Genomic DNA, 21,147 nt, shown 5'->3' on the forward strand with positions numbered 1-21,147 from the left:
CTGGGTGCAGAGCCACGTCAAAGGAAACTTCAGGTAGAAATGCCCAGAAGATGTGCACATATGTTCCACTTCAACATGTATTAATGCTTTTTCTTAAGGCTTTTATCTGTGTGTGTGGCACAGAGTAGTGGGACTGAGGATTAACAAGTCACCACTTTATTGCATCGCTTCTCTAGTAAAGCTTCCTCATCTTCAGGGATGAGGCTTTCAGAGGGAGAAATGCCCTTGGTTTCAAATAAAGACAGAAAATCAAAGATCCACATTCTTCTCCCTACGCTTGATAGCATCAGGGTGAATATCATTGCAATGGTGCTGGTGGCAAGAAACCTACCTCAGAGCTTCCCCATTGCAATAGGAGTTTTGAGAGTATTGTAGTGCTTAAACTGCTGTAAAAGTGTACATGCTGCTTCCAGAGCTGGCTTAAAAAACTATAAATCCAAACACATTCTAATGTTAATTGCACTGAACTACATACTCGGCTAATTGCAAAGCTTTTAGCTGTGTAGTTGTCCATGCACTCCCTGCTTCCCTGCCTAGGAGTCCCAAATTACATATAATGGAAAAAATTAAATGGTTACTGCAAGTGGCTTAGATTGTAGTCTGCCATAACATCTCCTACGTCAGCTGCACAGGAAACAAAAAATGTTATTGTCTGGAACGTTTCCATTCATCTAAAAGATATCAGGAAGGCCTACCACTTGACTTTTACATGAAAAATTACTTCTCTTTGGATGCTATGAAATAGAAAAAAGGTTTTTTTCTTAGAATGCTTTTGTGATTTTGAAAGACCTTGAAAAGCTATACTTTGCGTAGATTAGCGAGTAAAAGGCAGCAAAGTAACGGGGATTCCTCAGTTTTGGTGGCTAACTTTTTAACTGTTTTGCAATACAGTGTAGTGTAGTGTGATATAGTATAGTATAGTATCACTTTATGGTGCGGGGTCTTGTACCGGAGGAGAACAAGGACAAGGCTTCCGCCTTGCTCCCGGTCTCTGTCCTCAAAGGAGGGGACTCACATAAGTGACAAGGCCACAAGGTGATTTCTTGTTGAGGGAAGGCTTCTGTCAACGTGAGCGAAGCTGAACGTTTTTCACATCAATAGGAAGCCTCTAACCATCTCTCCTTTTCTTTGGTGCCCAGACTGCTTAGACACAGCCTGCTGAATTGCTCTGGGCGCGCTCCGAAGCCCCACCAAAAGGAGCCCTGGCACACTACGAACAGGGTCACCTGGAGCAGGCCAGGCTGGAACTTCTTCAGTAGGTTTCTTTTGCACTTTCCACTCTCTTTTTCTTGTTGTGGAGAGCAATTACTTGTGTTGTGCAACAGAACTCAATGGCTGTAAATATTTACCCATCTGTAGTTTTTCCATGATTAGTGAAGGAGTGCTTGATTTGAAGCTTGAATGGAGAATTTTGCTTTCACCACAGTGAAAAACAATCTGCACAAATGATTTTCATTGCTTGTTTCTGTTTCCTACATGCTGGTAACGAGCTGTGCAATCTGGCACCAGGTGGACACTCCAAACCAAGTTTTTTCTGGGACTGCAGCAACCAGAAATGTTTGTTAGTGAATTATATTCCAAGATGATAAAATCACCCTCAGGTCTGTGCTTGGCCGAGTGCCTCAACGTAACCAGAGTGAGTGTGTGCATGGTGCTCAGCAAGTCCCTGAAAACAGGTTTTCCTTGAAAACACTGCTTGATACTAAGTCCTCCAATTACCTCCTACCACCACAACTTCTGGAAGAAAGATCCTTGCCACTGACAGCAGATGTGTTAAAATCAAACACATACTCCAGGGCTTTGCTTTATTAGGTCCTAGAAGAGAAGGGAAGTGGATCTGCATGGTTCTTTGAATTTTTTGCCTTTTCTGACTGTGCCACTCTGAGTCATGTCCTCATCCCTGTAGCACAGAAATATCTTCATAAAAATTTGAGTTTAGCCCTTGGGTGAGAAGTAAAGGGAGTGAGAAGAAAGGGAGGCATTAAGAAGGCTACTGCAGGAAAGCATATGTGCTGGTCTTTAACAGATTAGTGTAGCTATGTCACTAGAAGTGTTACAAAAAAACCCAAACAAACCCACAAAACAAACACTGCCCCCCAATGTTTTTGAAATGTTGGGGATACATTGAGATTTTCTGAAATACTGGGAAAAACAGATCTCTTGCAACAAATTCATAATGAAACATTCACCATTTATGTCACAGTCCTTCTTCTTTCAAATTAGCAGTGTCCCGAATGTCCTGCAGATTAGATCCTGCACGTTCACTTGACAGTTCTGCTGATCTCCCCATTATGTACTGATGTTACTTTACTGTTTGGTAGCAGTAATTCTTAAAGTGTTGTAAAATTTTTGAGAGTGTAGGAAGCCTGCTTTTGTTTACAGAGATGGCAGTATCGTCCTAGTCTTCTTTTAGTTATCTGGAACAAACAAACAAATCCTTTCAAGTGCAGGATGGCATGCCTTAAGCAACAACATCTCTGAGATGAGCAGGTTTTTAGGTTGGCACAGTCTGCATAAATTGGAGCGAGCTTGGATGACCTCTTCCTGTTGTTCAGAAAAAACACTGTGAGGCTCACAGCATCTGTTTTATTTTTATTTTTTTTTTGCTTTGAAGAAGCGCCCCAGAGAGAAGATGATCATCTAATGTCCAAAAGTAACACCTTTTCTAACAAGAACAGTAGAATTAAAAGCATGAACCTGGAATTATGGCAGCATGTTATAAATGAGAGCAGTCAGGAGACAACAAATGCACAAATCTTTGCTTCCTGAAGAAAGTACGGGAAAGGTACAGCTGATATGCACCTAACTGAGTTTTCAGAAATTCCTTGTTGAACAAGATTTTTTGGCAATGGGGTGGAGAGCCCCTGGCAGTGGGGCACAATTGTCACAAGACTGTGACAATTTTTCAGCAGAGGTTTTTTAGCGATCAGGATTTTCCCCTCCATTAATAACTCATTCTATTGGGATTGAGTGACATTCTCAGGCATTTTAGGTACTGTTACTGAAAGGTATTTGAAGGTCTGAAGCTAGCCAGTGTAATGAGTCAGGGCTTGAAATATTTGCTTATACAGAATAGAAGAAACCGTGCCAGTATTTCACAGCATGGTGTCAAGAAACCCTTAATTTCCATGTGCTTGACAGTGAGAGGTAATTGATTCTTTTTAATTTTTTTTTTTTAATAAGAAACTTCTCTAATTGTAATTTAATGTACAGTGTTGCATCCAATGATTATCCTATCTACTTGAGCTATCATTTCCCGTGGTGGTGTCTGACTGTCCAAAACTGAGCTTTTTGTCAAAGCTAGATGCATGATGGCTCCATAACCTTCCTCTCTTGAAAAGAAGTAATTAACCAACCAAAATATACACACTTTGTTTATTATGTCAACATACCCACTTCCTGCTCAGTATTAAACCCTTTTATTCCTGGACTGTGGACCAGGAATATGACTAATAACAGGCTCTGATACAGAAGATAGCAAATGAAGGCAGAGTAATAGTAATTTTTCATTTAAATCACAGACAAATTGGTTGTTTTGCAGTACATGTCTATGGCAATTACATGTTGTTTTGCTTTGTAATGCTGATTTACTTCCACAGTTTATTAGCATGAATGTCAGGGGAACTCTAGCATATTGTTTTTGTCTATAAACACTTCAGGCCAGGTGGAGCAGGCAGCCCTGTCCGCACTGCTGATTAGATCTGTTTGCGTTCAACACTTCTGTAAGACAGCACTTTTGCTGAGTGCTTCTGATCCTGCCGTGGTGTGGCACAGCAAGATGCTCGCAGCATCAGCGTGCTTGTGGTGGCTACCTGTGAGTGGCCTGATTTGTGGCAATCTGGGGGGAAACAAGCACAAACCTTCGAAGTACGCACTGTGTGTTGTAAGTCATCATACTTGCCACGCTTGCACAAGTAGCCTCGCAGAGCTTAAACTGCAGGTTTGTGCTCTGCTGTGGAGCTGTGCCAGGCTGCTTGAAAGGCTTGCCACTCTTTTTGTTATTCCAAAATAGGATGTTGAGCTCTTCAGAAATGTTGACCTGCTGGGTTAGATTTGCAATCAAACAGCAGGCTGCATTTGCCCAGGGGATACTCAGCAGTTCAAATTTTGTGTTGCTCATGGTCAGGTTCCTATTTCTTTCAGGACTCAGTGATCCCAGCTCTCTGAAGAAATTTGGCCCTCATATGCCTTTAAATACACAGAGGGGCTAAAATGGAGAAAAATCAAAGAGGAGATTGCTTTGGTATTCTAATTTCTCTACTAGAGATGTTGTATTTTGTAAATCCACAAAATAAGATGATAAAAATTGAAGCAGCAGTTGGATTAACAGAGGCTCTAGAAAAGAACAGTTGAGATTTAAGCTTCCACAAACACTAGGTAGTGTTAATCTAAGTGAATTGTAGTTTGCTTTGTGCCACTTTGTCTTAAAATGACATTGTAAATCTGTGGATCTCATTTGTTTTTCACATTTTAATTCAAACTAGCTAGACGTAACTGATGGCAGCAGAACAGAGGATGTTTAAATTCTTACTAGAAGAACACAAACAAATTACACTTTCATACATGCGAAGAACAAACTTGACTGTGTAAAAAGCAGTTAATTCCAGATTTTCTATGAATTGTCAGTGACTGATTCACAGTATGCCTTCGTGATGAAAACAAGTGTATGGGCTTATATGTGTATGTGTATAAAGGCAGACATATGTAAATATTATACACATTACATAACTCATGATGACAGGGAAGTTCCTAAAAAAGTGCCGTTTTTAACTGGAAATTACTAATTGTAGGATGTGAAAGAGCACGTTTTAGCTACTTAAACACCATGAATATATACAGCTAGTGTGGGTCTGACTACATAGGTACTGACACAATGGGCAAGATGCTGTTGGATTTACAATATGAACAAAAAGACCTTTGAAAATGACATTGTTACAACATTAAGATAATCCTATATCTCCATTAAATGATTAAAAACCAACAACATATTTTGTAATGACAGTTTCTCATTAAGATAAGGCTTGTTCAAATTCCAACACCTTCTTCCCCCTAAGAAAAGACTTTTTTATTTTAAGCATATGCTTGCTCACTATGCAGATGTCTTAATGATCTGGTATTCGTTGCTATATAAATGTAGAAAGTATATTCTTAGTTATGTTAATTCCATATTTTCCTTTATTCAGAAAATCTGATTTCTCAAAGTACTTTGAAGTGGTGGTTTTGAGCATGAAAAGCTTTCACTTACTGTTTACAGAGCTGTCTTATATTACTTATCTCTTCAGAAAAAGAAATGTTAAAAGCTGGTGTTACATGTTGTTCTCTTACCAGATTCCAGTAAAACAAAAAAATGGGCAATGTATTAGTGAAATCATTTTCTAAATAGCAATATTTGTGCATATGCCTAGGAAGATATTTGACTTTCCTAATGAGTAATTATGCAGCAAATTGGGAGTAGCTGTCACATTAGAAGGAAAGTATTACTTCAATATATCAGAATAATTTTTAATTAAGGAAAACTTCCACAGGGAGTGTATTTAAGAAAACAAAACACAAAACATAGTTCCAGCTATCCTAGATTTTTTTTTTTTCCCTGAGCTGCCTCTGACCTGTTAGTATCTGGAAAATTCTCTTCCCTGAACAAAATATCCTTCCTGCCAACTCTGCTAGCTTCAGTATTTCACATTAATTAACAAATGGTCCCCTACATCTTTTCCTATCTCTTCCCTAAGCTTTACAGAACCCTGGAAGATGGAAACTTGTGATCAGTATGTTTTGGTGGCTAAAGAAGAAATCCTATTCACTTAGGAGTGGGCAACAGCAGGGAAGTACTCAAAAGATCCTTCTGCCCACAGTACCAATTAAGTGTTTTTCTGGCCTGCAAGCCAAACCCAAGAAAAACAAAACCTCACACTCTAGCTCTTTTTCCTTAAACAAAGCAAAAGGAAAGTGTTGAGTACAACAGTGATTGCCTCTTCACATATTGTTTTTCAGAAAATAATTGGGCTGGCTTTGAATATTTCTTGTACAGTTGGACTGTCAGTAATTTCATTATTGTTAGGTTCTGGTAAGAAGCTGCACTTAGGTCAAAAAATGATATTTAAAATCCTACATATCTAAGCAATAATTAGTTTCTTTTTGATTACCCTGTCTCATTAACAGAGAGAACATTGATTTTCACTGTACTTGCATTATCATACAGAATTTAGCTAGTGAATATTTCACTCTAAGTAACATTGTTATTTGGCCTTTCTTGCCTTAAAATTCTGCATGTTGTAGGTTTCAAGTTTCAAGGATATTCCTGGCTTGTCATTTAACCCTTACAAGTACAATATGTTTAAACTAACGAAAATTAAAGATACCTAAATATAGAGGCCAAAGCTACAGGGCAACATTTTCAAGTATGCCTTGGAGGCTTTCTTTCTGCCCCTTTGGGAGTTAGCAGAGGTTAGGACTAACTCCCATCAAGCCAACTGGAAGCTGTTGTTCCTGGACAACATAGTACAATGATTTCTTGTTGGAGCAGGTTGGAGGCAAGATTTCTCTTCTCTCATTTATGTGATTGCCTTTGGAAATACATATGAGTCTGCTAAGCACATCTGTCATAGTTTTTATTTTTATTTTTTGTCAGCCAGCAAAGAAGATATTTTAATACAAAAAAGGTCTTTGCACTGTGAAGTCACGATGACATGTCAGCTCCTAGTGACACTGTATAATAACCGGAGGTAGAAATCTAACCTAAACCTGTTTAAATGAATATTATATGAGATGAAGGAAGAAAATGATAAATTGAAACTCTGAGAACATCATGTTTTTCCACTTGAATTCATTTTTAAAAAGAATATTTAGTAACTTATGTGTGCACTCTGATTCCACGCATGCATGATTCCATTTCAACAGGTTTTGCGACTAATTACTATCTGCCCATAGAAACTGAGGAGAAGAAATAAAAAATAAAAAATTCTTTTTTCTCAAGAGAAAATCACTGCCCTATGAAAATTTGCTTTTCTTATCAATGCCATTCCATTTCACCTAACTTTTGATTTAAGATTTAGGTTCTCATAGTCATTAACATGGTAACAGAATTTATGACATACCTGGCTTATAATTTTCAGTTACTTTTTTTAAAAGCAAAAGAATATATGCATTTTAGATAATAATAATATGATAGAATTATTAAATTGAATGCCAGATCACCCATAATAAGGCTAAAATATACAAATCAGTTGCGGAAACAATGTTTGCATTGTTATTACACCCACATGTCAACTGCTTGCATTTGCTCTCAGTTTCAACTCAGCTTCCTTAGTAGAAAGGAAAAGGCTGATGCTTTCTGATATATACAAAGTTATCATAAGAGAACAATCATTCATTAGTAAAGCTTTTTGCAATTGAAATATGCAACTCTCACTTTGAACACAAATATACTCCTGCTTCCAAATTTAACACTGATAATGCAGTTTTTTTCTGCTTTATGTAGTCTGATTTCGACCAATGGGAATTTCTTAGATTTCATACATAATTCAATTTGGTGTTTTCTTAATTGCATTTACCTAACTTGATTTTAAATGGTTGTTCTGTACACTGTAAAGTATATTAGTCCATATGAAGTTTTTCAGTTATACCTGTACACATTTTTTTTGCATGAATAACAATAGCACAACAGTATACGAACTTCTGAAACACAGTTGTAGGTATATTTATAGAAATGGCAGGTTTGAATTAGTTGTATATATGGATTATTGGTTTTTGTTGTTGTTGTTCAGAATTTTTCCTGTGAAGTTCCCATTTGCTACACGTGACATTAAACAGGGAAGTTGTGTCAAATTCTGCTCAGGAAATGGGGTGAATTATTTATCTTTCCCCTATCATTTAATTAAAACTGGCCATCAGTACAGAGGAGAAGGGTAATAGCTGAGAGGTTGCACTTGATGTATAGAAAAGTATAGGGTTGAAAATACTGTTGCATATCTGGCAAAGAGAGACAGAAAAGCAGACCAAGAGACCAAAAGAGAATCTCCTACTCAAATTTTTCTTGTAACTACCTTCTGCAATGGGTGTCACAGAAAGCAGTGGGAAACCCCCTCAAACCAGCTTGAGAGAAGAACATTGTTTTTAGAGAATTTTAGGTGATTCTGCTTAAAAATATGTCTTGAGACTACTTCTATATTTGCTGATGATGGACACATTGCCGTTCCTTTGCTACTCCCCTCTCCTGGAACTGAATGCTCAGGTCGTTACATGATGCAGTAGGTAGGCATTCTCCTTAGTTTTTGTGCTGCTAAGGTGAACCTCCTTTCATGATTTTAGTGCTGAGAAAGTCACTTGTGTCTTTCAGAAGATACAGGCTGGGCTCATGCGTAACATTTTAAAATGACAAGCCCTTGGGTCTCTGCCCCAGGATTATCGATACAGTATGCTCTGACTCCTGAATGAAAATGCCAGGACCAATCTGGTGGTTGAAAATTATTTTCTTGAAACCTCCAGCCTTTTCCTAGTTTTCAGTTGTGAATTAAAAACCAAACAAACGAACAAAAAACAACCAAGAAATTAATTTAAATTTACACAGTCTGTTTGGACATTTAAAAGCTTCTCCAAACCTACTCGAATCTCCTTTTTTGCCTCCACCCTCTCCAAACTTATACAACTTACATGGCTCATCATTATAAATTAAATCATACATTCATTTACTTTGCATATGATCTCTTATAAAATCTGAATGATTAACATCCCATAAAGCTTATTTAAGCATTAGATTTAAATAACCATATACAAATGTTTTTCGTTACTTGAATTGTTAGAGCTGTTTTCTCAAATGAGGGATATGAAGGTGATTAATGGTGCCTGTGATAGCTTTTGCGGAACACATGATCACAGTTACTGATTACGCATCCTTGGCTCAGAAGCAAAAGAAAAGCTGCATAGTCATAATGGCAAGAAAAATAAAGCTCCCCACCTCATATTGGGCGGCAAACCTGGAAATATATTAATGGGGTCTACATAAAAATGATTTCTTTTAAATTTAGGAGCATCTTTTATATGTAGAGATCTGTCTTTGTGTTATATAATATGCCTTTCTGGTTGAATACATGGTATATTACATAAAAATATAGTGCAGTACACTTCATTATGACAGCAGTATGTTTGGTTGAATTTTTTGCATGTCCAGATTTATAAACAAACACATGAATCACTTTCCTATCTATGAGGATAAGTTTACCACGTGCTTCATTTCTGGTTTTGCTTTCTAAATTCTTTTTACCAGAAATTTTGAATTTACCTACCTCAGTTGATTTTGTGCAGAGAAGACTGAAAAAGAAAGAATATCTTCTGAAAAAGAAAGAATATCTTTGTTTACTATCCACACACCACTTAAGAACTACAAATTATGAGTCCTTGATTTAGAGCTGATTTTCAAGTATGTGGTGTACAGTTTTAAGATTACTAAAGTCAGATAGGTTCATGGGTATCAGATAATTGTCTGTGATGAAGAGGTAAGCAATAAAAGGCTGTAAGGATTGGTCTGGTGTTCTGCCCAAATTAAGAATATGTTCAGCATTGATTTGAAAGACAAGTATTTTGTGAAGAGCTGCTTTGTTCTTAAAGGCTGAAGACAGGAGCAGCACGTAGCCTTTGTGAAATAAGGTGGTTAACAATGATTCAGACAAGGTCTGTACTAATTAGCTGCAGATGCTTGTATTTCACAGATAATAGTCCTTGTCTGCTCACAAGCACCAAACTTATCCATTGCCAGATCTTGTCTTCTCGCATGTTTTTTAGCTTTGCTACATGCCACCAGTAGCTGTTTGAACAGATGTTCAGTCTTCAATTTTCCATCCAGCCTTCTTTTCTCTCTCTTTTCTACCTAATATTTTCTTAGGGCTGTTGAGCCTGATGGTGATGAAAGTCTCAGGGGTTGCTGAACTGCGATGATTTATGGAATGAACTCATTGTATGCTGGGACTCCTGCATGCAGGCAGTGCTATAGCTCTAGGTCTCCCACTGTTTGGGCAATTCTGGAACCAGATTTTCTTATGATCTCAGAAGTGATGGCATAACTAGAAGAAACAGAGATGCCTCTGTCAGCCCCTTTCCATTACACAGATATTTCAGGAAAAACAAAAGTACACTGCAACTTTTTCAGTAGTTCATTTCTGATTTGGAAGGTCAGGGTCTGCAGGGTAGGTTATAAATTCACTTTATTTCACTGGGGGTAGAGGAAAAAACAAGTTATTTCCAAAAGTAATACTACTTCTGTATTTTTTTTCCTGAATATAGAACTGTGTGACCACTTACCTTGACAAAACTAACAATTAGATAAAAACATTTAAGTGTTAGTTTTTAGCAGGCCCTGTCAGCTCCCTTTGTAGCCAAAGAAGAAAGTTGTTCCTGGCACAGATGTCATGAATAACTATCCTAATCTGACTCTTCTAGGAAGTGAGCAGAAGAGTCTCATCTTCTTTAGTGACTGTTGAAGAGACTAAGAGAAACTGCCTTGCTTGTGACATTAGCTTTTAGGGATACCCACCATCATGCAATAAGATACTACAAAAAGAGACAAGGAGTTAAATCCACTTATAGCTCAAGAAGTCCTGAGATGACCTTCACAGCTGTATGCTAATGGCAGAGGAAGCACTCTGCTTCTTAATGCTCTTATTCTCCATCACACTTAGATGCTTTTCTCGCAGCATGCACTCCAGCACATTTGTCACATACAATGACACTCATGGAAAACTCTGTTAAGGTGTAACATGAACCCCTAATGGAATGAGTGCTAATAGGCCTTCGCTGCCTTTCCTCATCACAGGAAATAACTGTTTAGACTGATTCTCCCTGCTGCACCTTTTCACTGCTTTGATTATCAACTCACTCAGTATAATGGCCCCTGTGGGGGTAGGTTGTTTCAGTTGTACAGCTTTTGAAGGTAGAGAGATAGTGAAATTACTATCCAATTGCTTGTACAAAATGGGACTGTGTTGAGTAAGTTAGTTTGAATGGAAAAGCATACAATAGCAGGTGCACAAGGGCAGAGTTCTGCAATTGTTTTGCTTTACCTACAGTTTCTTGTATGTTTAGGAATATATAAGTCTAAAGAAATGTACATTCCTCATGATGTACGTGGGTTTACGTGTGCTTAAATGTTAATTCAAGTTAATATGTTAGTACAGAGCAGCCTTGAGTCCATCACGCTTGGCATCTGGCTTTGTGGTTCAGTTGCTGCTTACCCCCAGAGTGCATCCTTACAATTATGGCAATTATATCAATAATGTGTTGAAAGTGTCATGCTGCTTATTATACTTGTTACAGTGAAAGAGGACTGTTCTATATATTTTACTCTTCCTGGAATATTGCTGAGTTTGACTCAATAATGCAGTATAGAGCAAACCTGAAATTGCATCAGTTAATGCTTGAAGGTGAGTGTTGACTGTTTTTTATTAATGGAGAGAGTTGAAATGGTACAGTCTTGGATTTAAGGATCTTTTAAGTAAATCTTGCTTCACCAGTGCCTTGTTTGTTTCTAATTACAAGAGAAAGGAATATCCTTGAATAAAATAAAATGTATGGTTTTCGTAAACAAAGAAATGAAATCAAATGTGTTCTACATAGATTGTTTTAAATTTTGTAGTTAAAAAACTTGGAACTTCAGAACCATTTACAGAAGACAGTTAATTCTGGCAGTATGAACATTCATACCAGCAATAATAGCAAATATTAAATATACTTTCATTGTCATTCCAGAACATACCTCCATGTTCTCTTCTGGTGCAGCCAAAGTCATACGAATGAGTAAGAACTGTGAGTAGATCTCCTTTTCTCATCAGTGTCTTCAGAATGCTGTGAATATCACAAAAATTTATCTTAATTCTTCAAAGTCCTTGTCAGAAGTCTTCTTGAAAATATATATACATTTTTGGACTTGCTTTCTGCCCCATTGACCAATACAGTGTTGCACAAACAACCAAATCAATTGTGTTCCATTTTTATGGCTTTTGTTTCAGAGACATTTCTATCCCACTAATGATATACAAACCTCCACATCTCATGCAAGTTTAGGTCTACTGTGCACAACTTGAATCTGTGAGTGTGATAGAAATGTATCTTTTGCTCAAACCTGCAGTGGTGCGAGTAGAAAGGCCCTGTGTTGGTACCTTACCGAGTGATTGACTCTAATGGGTGTATATTATGAGAGTGATGAATAAGCATAGTTGTGAGCTACAATTTACATTGCCTATGAAATATATAATGGCTATGAGGTTGCTAAGGTGGTGGATGCTTATGAAAATTGGATTTGAAGCAACCTTTCCTGTGCTTGTTATTTCTAAGAAAAAAAATTGTTTTAAACATGGAAGAAGAATAAAAATAACTTATTTTCCAAGCAGATTTAAAGGATCGAAAGCTGTTTTTTCTTTGGAGAAAATCCAATACAGCTTATTTTCATTCATCACTGTAAAGCCTGACTTGAGCTGTGACCCTAATCTATTCCAGCCTAGCGAGAACACAATAAAACGTGCAGCTGCGATGCCGCATTGCTCTCTGTGTAGTGAGCTTAACCTGTGCAAAAGGGCTTCACTTGTAGCTCTAGCCTAAAGAAGCTGCTTTATCTTCCTTGGTCCATGCCTCTATTCATTTAATGTCTATTATTAATTGAAACACTTAAAAACAGGATTGTATTTTAACCTTTTAAGTTTTAAAGTTTGGAAATGAGCAGAACAGCATATCTGAATGTTCTTCACAGAGATATATGGGTGGTATTTTTTTTTTTTAATTTTCCTTGAAAGCTTTATCCTTCCTCAGCCTTCCACCTAAGAGTCTGTTGAATACAGGCATTGCATTATAGCTGTGGTAAAGAATCAGATCCATGCCTGTACCCAGGGCTGTTCTGAAGAGGGAATGTCAAAGAGCTGTGTAATTGCTCAGTAGCAATGTTTACAGGGACATTTGGAGCCAACCTTCAGATTGCCAACACCAGCTGTAGGAGCCCTCCTGCACCCTGTAGCCCACAGGGTGTGTTCCAAATTTCTATACCTTGTTCAGAAGGGATAGTCTCGTATCAATCAGCCTGAATGTGGCTTGCCTCTACTTTTGCAGAGTGGAGCCAGGAAGGAACAAGCTATTCTGGAACAAATGCATTTGCTGTACCCACGCTGACTGTCGTAGTGTCCAGGTCATACTAGCTGAGAGGTTTCTGTCATACTGAGAGGTGTGCAGCTTAAAAATGACCTCAGTGGTTTAGGTATAGCTACCAAACCAAAGAGTTAGCTGTGGTCCCAGTCTGGGCTTCAACTGCTACAAGCATTGTATTTCAGTGAAGGGGGTTCAACTCTGACAAGGTATTTGTACCAGTGGCCTAACTGATGACCTTGGTTTACTGCAGGATTCTGTTCCTGGACCTTGTTATTTTTCCATTAGGATAAATGGTTTCAATTATAAAATATTTAGGCACTTTTTGATAGGAAAATTGCATGCATAGTGCTAATATTACATCAAAGGCAAGGCTAGCTATAATTTGCAGAACATGATGTATTGAGTTGGCTTAGTGAATTTCTTGTGCTCCTGAGAATTCAAGTATTTGTCTGAATATATGAGAGTTTTTTAACAAATCTCTGAGCAAATGACAGTTCAAATGGAAAATACAGTGCTCATGGACTGACTAATTTTTGTGCACAGAAACTGAATCAATAAATCCATACCAATGGCATCTTTAAATGGAAAGGATATTATCTCTGCCATTTCTCATCCTATTTAAGGGGAAACAGTATCTATCTTCTGAAGCCTAGCACTTTTACCAAGGAAGAAACACTTCTGCTCATCAGCATATCATACATTATGTTTACCAGTAGCTTCTCTGAAAATGTTCCTGTTTCACTGCAAATATAAACAAGGGCAGATTCTTGGCAGAATGAAGTGTTGCTCCAATTCTTAGCACATGTTAAGGGCTGCAGCCCTGTAGAAGCATGTGCTACTGTGATGTCTGTTCTGCTGTACAGACACATTTATAGTGTGCGCTGCTGGGAAATGATGCTGTGTTGGGGGACCACTGCTCCGTTCCTTGTCTGTCCCTTAGATAAGTGTTGACCTGAGCCTCAGCTCTGACCCTGCGGGTGGCTGAACACCAGTTCTTTGACTCCCTTCTCTGTGAAGCATTAAGAGCTGACCCAAAGGAAGTGATTGCAGTAGTATTTTCTGAGTGCAATCCTGTTCTTCCATTCACTTCTACTTCACATCTGGAGCTGTAACTGTTAGTTTTCATTCACTACCTTTCATTCTGGGGTTCAATCCCACGGAAACTTTCTTTCCTTTCCCATCGCAGATGGGCTAGCAATGGCTGCCATCCTGGCTCCATGTAGGATACTGCACCAAGGGCTTCCAAAGTGTGAGTTATAGTTGGGAATTTGGAAATGTGACTCAACAAACACACCATCCGTCTCTGTGGATGATTTGTGGGGAGGAACTGCACCTTTGCTCACTGGTGCTAGAGGTGTGAGAGATGTTTGAGGGATTTTGTGGGTTCTCTTTCCATCATGTTTGCAAGTGGGATGGAGATGTCTGGCTTTTTTGCTAATTTCTGCATAGCTCTGTGGACAGCAGATTGAGGAGTTTTTGACCAGTGTTAAACTTTATTTCTAGTTTCGTGGACTGTAGTTTGACATGGCATCATGATCCGAGAGAAGCAAACAAGATTCAAAGTGATGCCTTCAGATTGTTTTATTCAATAGATCTATTTTTTTTTTTTTTTGCTTAAAGGCACAGCACAGTATGAATCAAAGTCTCGTCTAAAATCACTTTCAAAATGAGAAGTAAGTAGGACATCAGGTACAATAAGAGCTAAATACACAATAACCTGAGGCAGAATATCATGGCAAACCATGCTCCATGGTATAAATGTACAGAACACTGACAGCGGGTAGGGCTTTTTCATAAGTAGGTGCAGTATTTCCACAGCAAGTCAGTTGTGGGGTTTCCTATGATGACTTATTTCAGTTCATCTTAATGTGCCACATCTGGCATTGCAAAAGACAGACTGAGTTGACAAAACAGATCTTAGTACTGTGAAACTGTGATTTGTGAGACACCGATACAGGTTGAAAGCATTTGGGTTGAGTTTGCTTGCCACTTGATGGAATTTTCTCTGTTCGCTACCTGAAACATGGGAGAATTTTCATTTATGCCAGTTCTGCTATGTGCTCCACAGTGCCCAAAGGATCTTGGTGGTTTCTTTCTTTTTCTTTCTTTCTTTGGTCATGAAGCTCTCATCACCCTGAGATTGTGCCAGACTACTGTTGTGTGGATGCAGAACTGGTGGTGGAATAGACTGGGGGGCCCTGGTCTGGGTAACTGTTCCTATATTGGTAAGGGGAGCCTCAGAAATAAAAGCTTAGCAGTTCCACTGAAAAAAAAAATAAAATCAAGTCTCAAGTCAAACTGCCCTTACTGAATGCAAGATACCAGAAAGTTGCCAAGTAGACCTGAATGGCTTAGAGTTTTCTTAGTCTGGCACTGTGATGACAGTGATACTGCCTGTACATTGTGTTATATACAAATCACATCAGCCATTGCTCAGTTACAATAAGCTATATGAAGGCCACTTATGTGGTTTGTTCCTATCAGAAGCAGAGGAAAAGACTAAATTGTTGTAGCTGAAATTGCATACTTTACATGGCACAAACTTGCACATGAAAATGATTGCAAAGACCATGTTTTCTTATTTCCAATGCAGCAGTGTTCATCCACTGAACTCAGTTTAAAGATCTTTAAGTAAAATCAGTTTGACCCACAACACATATTTCACAGTGCATAGAAGTCTTATCTGCCATACACATCTTACTTCTTGAAGGTACCTAAATTAGCCAAATGGCTATTTCTGAAGAGTTCATGCAGCTTTAACACAAAGCTAAATTCAAACTATTTGGCACTTTAGCTATTTCTTATATTCAGCTCTGTCTTCAGACCCCTGGTCTTCAAAATTCTCAAGGGGTGAATCTTACTGGTAACTATTTATCAAAAGGAGATATCCAGGATTTATTTTATTAACATACCAAATAGTGCATTGATCAGTGCATTCCATATTATTATTTTTTTTTAACTTTAGAGGATATAATACTCCTATATTACAATAAGCAATGTAGATGCCTTCTTAAATGAGTCACTTCTATCAGTCAGCTGTTCAAATCACACTATCACTTATACAATAGTTGTTCACTTTCACTTAGCTGACTTCTACTGAAAGAATATTTCAGTGCCAGGCAACTGCTTACTTTGAGTCTTTTAAGACTTTTCTCAGTTGACTTGATAGCAAGCAGCATAAATGTCAATAATCCTTTATTAAAAGATAGAGACATCAGAGTTACAGTACAGCCATGCTGTTACCTATCAGTGGTTTGATTTGCTTTGATTTATTTGTCTTGCAAGTGAATAGCTTTTTATAGAGGTTGCTAATGGACTCTTAGAAAACACTGACTTTGTTGACAGAGGCACAGAGATAAAGCAACAGGTACAAATAAAGGGTAGAGGCACAATGTTATTCCGTTCTCTATAAGGTAGCATTCACTTTCAGGATCCTTTTTTTTTTTTTTTTTTCCCCAGTAAGTTTTTTGATCTATTTTGCAAACTGCTTTGGATTTAATTTTGTTACAACTCTTTAAATAACTTCATTTAGTTAAATCCTTCTCATTTTGAAAAGTATAAATCAAGGCATTAAATATTTTTTTTTCTTTTTTTTTTCTTTTTCCCTGTGCCCTTCCTTCAAGCAAGGCTTTTAAAGTGGACTTGCTAGGTATCTGCATACATGTATATATTCATACACTTATTGTATGTATCCTCTCTCTATTTTCAACACAAAGCCAGATGTTTACAGCATGCACTGTCCCACACTCATGCCGTAACAGCAACACACTATTTCTTTGAAAGTCTTTCTCATCTCCAGGCTCCGGAAGGCATAAATAAGCGGATCAATTACTGAGTTGCACATTATCAAGACCAGATAGGTATTGAAATGTGAAGTGTAACAGACACAGTATGGATTCATTGGGCAAGAAATAATGAGAATGAGGTGAAGGAAGAAAGGTGCCCAGCAAACAATGAAGACACCTAGTAATATAGTGATGGTGACAGCTCCTTTCATGCAAGTACGCTGGTAGGGCACCCCGTCCACAGGGAGGGCAGCGATCCGCTTAACATGCAGGCGTGCAAACAAGAACATGTGAACATAAAGGGAGGCCATGAGAAAGAGCATGGTAAAGAACATTGTGATGAGACAGACAATGACAGTTTTGCTTTCTGAGTAGGCAATGAATATGATGCCGCAGACGATGCAAGCGATCCAGATGACCACAATCAGGGTTAAAGCTTTCTTCACTGTCATGATGCTGTGGTAACGGAGAGCATAGAAAATAGTTATGTACCTGTCAATGGCTATAACCAAGAGGTTGCAAATTGAGGCTACCAAAGAAATACATATCATTGAGTCAAACACATTGTCCATATGCTGAATAAAGTGGTCATCAATGATCAAATAGCCGTTGCTCAGGATTGCAATCATGATGGTCTCCAAGGCATTTGACATGCTCACTAACATGTCTGCCACAGCCAAGCTACACAGGAAGAAATACATGGGAGAATGCAGGTTTCCATTCTTCAGCACTGCAAGAATGACAAGGATGTTTTCCAGCAGGCTGATGATCCCTAAAGTCAAGAAGACCTCAGCTTTTATGAAGACCTGCTCACAAAATCCATCGCTGCTTCTGTTGTTGAGAATTGAGTCATTGAAGTCTTCGGTGACATTAAGCAGCACAGGCTGAAATGAAAAAGCAAAGTGTGTGGTATTCATTGTCAGCAAAGGACTTGAATTCACAAGGGATTACAGACCTGACAGAGCAAAGGTTGAAAAAAAGGAGGAAAAGAAAAAAAGAAGAAAAAAAAAAGCTTTCCAAGTTGTTGTTGTGCACATGGGATGGAATCAAGCAGGAGTTTTTGTTAATCAATTTTGCAAGTAGAAACACACAAAAAAATAAATCTTCATTTACAGTGAGTTTTGTGTCAGTCACAGGCTGCTCTTCTGCCTTAGAAGAAAGTGAGCTTCAAATCAGGCATCAGACAGTTTTCTCTGAAGGGAAAAATCATCAGCAGCACGTTGCTGGTTCTAATTCTGGTGATTAAAAGCAGGCAGTTTCCTCATCTGCTGCTGTCAGCTGGCTGGGGCCAGCCAGTGTGGGTTCGTGTGTTGCAGCTTGTGAAGCGTCTCTTGCTATTTCAATGGCAAGAAAAGTGAAAAAAAAAAAAAAAAAAAAAAAAAGGAACCAAGGGGTTTATACATGCATGAAATAAAAAACAACTCCTACTAAATCCTCCTTGCAGAGCAGTGGCCATTAGAGAGCGAGCACTTTTCTGAGTGACAGCTGCAACCACCAGGTACAGCATCCCCTCGCTGGATCCACCAGCGGATCTGAAACTGTCTGGCGCCCCCTGCAGATAACAAATATGATAGATTTGCCCTAAAATTCATCTGGTGGAGAAAAAGAAAAAAAAAAAAAAAGAAAAAAAAGGTGAGGGTGTTCAGAGGTGTGTAGGGTGCCCATGCACTATATTGCTCTACACTCCTGCCCAGAGCCAGAGCTCTGGCTGAGATGCTCTGAAGGCTAGATAGTGGTGGTTGCATCTGAGACAAGCTCTCGGGGATTTCATTTCTTGCCCACAAATGATTTGGGTTTGGGCTTTGTTGTTTGTTTATTTTGATTCCCAATTTCCTTGCTCACAAGTGAAGCAAAGTGCAGGTGCACGTCTTCTCTGCATTGTGCATCCTCCCTGGCATGGCTCTCCAGCTCTGCTCAAGGATCTCAGTCAGCCTAGAGGCTTAACCAACTCTTGCTAGTCAATACATACATTTTTTCCTCTCCCCCTGCCTCAGAAGTGGACTATATTGTATAGGCAGTGAAGGGTTACCCCACGTGGCCCAGACGCTCAGCTGGCTGTTGAATGCGTTACATGGAAGTGAATTTGTAGATGAATACACTTTCCAAACCAGCTCTGCTAACTTGGCTTCAAGGACAGGGTTCTTCAAGTTCAGTTGCCTCATTTGTCTTTTTTTTTTTTTTTTGTCCCCAATTATTATTATTATTATTTATACTATTGTTCAGTTCATGAGAATGGAAATTTAGTGTTGGTCTGTTTTCCTTGGAAGCCTGTCCAATGACCCGAAGTAATCTTTTCTTCTGACCTAATTGCACTTGAACTTTTTTATCATCCCTTAAGCTAACGATGATCCCCAGCTAGTCATCTCTATTGGAGATTTGAAATAAATTTCCATGCACCCTTACCTTTCTTTACTCTTTGAAAAGCAAACCTTCCTCCCAGTAGCCACTTTTTCTCATGGGAGGCCACCCCTTACATGGAATTGTACTGATTTTAAGCCTGTGTGGGACCAGTTACCATGTATTGAGTGGAGAGCACAAGGCGGATTTTCCTTGCACATTATTCAGTCACACTATAGCTGTGTAGTGAATTTTTTAATTTGATTTTTTTTCAAAGTACTAACCGATGTCTGTGTATTTCATGACTGGTGTTTTCACAGGAGTTATTTAGAATCAAAGCAATACTGTGTCACAGGTACTGATATTTGGAGTTTCTATCACAGCTTTGTTAGTTCAGAAAGTGAAAACTCTTTTTCATTTTCATTTTGAGCCACAGTTTCATTAACATGCACCAGTAATTCAATCTCAGATTCAGACTTCAGATGATACCTGTGCAAGGACGGCATCCTTTGCAGCAATTTTAATATGCAAAATAACTTGGGGACTTGCCCAACAATTTGTCCAGTTAACATTTTAAAGAACTTAATTAGTCTTTCAAAGTCTCTCCCTAAATTCACAGTGATGTGTTTCAAAGCAGATAATTTAAAACAACAAAATATCTCTGCCATTCCTCTAATCCCATAACAGGGAAAAGATATTGCCCCCTCTAGAGTGTAGCAGTTATGGATTTATGCCTAGAGCAGCTGTCTTTATTTTGTGCACTGAACCTCAGTTGTTTCTTGCCAGCTCTCTCGAGCTGCTGGAGTGCACTGAAGATAGTCATTTCTGGATAGAGTGATTGTCACTGCCCTAATAAACGTTGTCTTTTCAACAGAGGAGGAGCCCAAGGCTGGGCAGGATCTTCCCTCCTTGTGCATTGTCTTGTGCAGTGGCAGGTGGAGGTTGTTTTCTCGTGGGTGGGAGCAGGATGGAAGGCAGAGCTCCCAGTCATGGAGAAGGGTGCCCACCCTTGAGATACACCCTTGAGGTACAGCATCCTTCTGGGCTTGGCTCTGGACCACCTGATGATGGAGGGGCACTGATGTTTTAGGCACCCCCATGCAAACAAATTCCCAGGAGTGTTTTGCCATTTAAATTCCAGTCCTCCCTTCCCCATCTGGTTGGGCACAGCAATGTACTGTACTATGTTCATTAGTTCTTCAGAATAAAAAAGGTGTCTCTTCAGTTAAAATGCAAAACCAGAATTGAGTCATGATTAGTACAAAGCACGAGTGAATCATCTTATATGATTTATTGCTTTGGATATCATGATTTCATCTTTAAATAGCCATTAGCTGGAGAAATGACTCAAGACAAAAAAACAAACAACAACAGAACTTGCAGCTTTCCTTTTTCAAATGAAATCTATTAATTTCCTTGCATTATTTTTTGGATAATAAAGGCAATGGCTTCTTTCTTCTAGAAACGCCTGCCTTTAAAAGAAAAAAAAAAGGAAAAGAAAAAAGGAACAAGATGTGATTAAAAGTAATTCAATTACATGTGGTAGGAAGAATATAGAAGGTGTAAAAGGAAACAAAACAGCAAAGAGGCTTAGCCACATCCAGTCAGGAGAGTCAGAACGAGGGGATGAGGCACACAGGAAGCATCCAGGTTGACTGAACATGGCTTACAAGAAATGTCTCTCTTTACTTCAGCCCAGGCCAAAAAATTATTTTCGGTTTCAGTTCTGTAAATATCAACTCTCGAATTCTCCATTACACTGTTCCAAAAGACTGCTACAGGTTTTCCCATATGTCAGCTGAATCTGAGAATCAGAAGTCATTAAATATGTTTCATCATGATTTTCCAAATGCATCTGACAGCAGGAATCAAGCTACCATTTGCACTGAGATGCAATTTGAAG

General features: G+C 38.6%; 1 protein-coding gene across 1 annotated transcript in view; it reads right to left on the reverse strand.

Moving 5' to 3' along the window:
- The window catches only part of MC3R (melanocortin 3 receptor), a 36,369-nt gene extending 16,907 nt beyond the window's left edge, over positions 1-19,462 (reverse strand). The window contains exons 1-2 of the mRNA XM_080558234.1: positions 17,400-19,462; positions 11,744-11,832 (exon numbers count right to left, since the gene is read on the reverse strand). Coding sequence (XP_080414360.1) covers positions 11,744-11,832; positions 17,400-17,824 — 514 coding nt within the window. The 5' untranslated portion in view covers positions 17,825-19,462. The remainder of the gene's footprint in view (positions 1-11,743; positions 11,833-17,399) is intronic.
- Between the last annotated feature and the right edge of the window lie 1,685 nt (positions 19,463-21,147).

The sequence above is a fragment of the Anser brachyrhynchus genome, assembly GCF_964034855.1.
Source record: "Anser brachyrhynchus genome assembly, chromosome: 16".
In the NCBI taxonomy this organism is placed as follows: Eukaryota; Metazoa; Chordata; class Aves; order Anseriformes; family Anatidae; genus Anser; species Anser brachyrhynchus.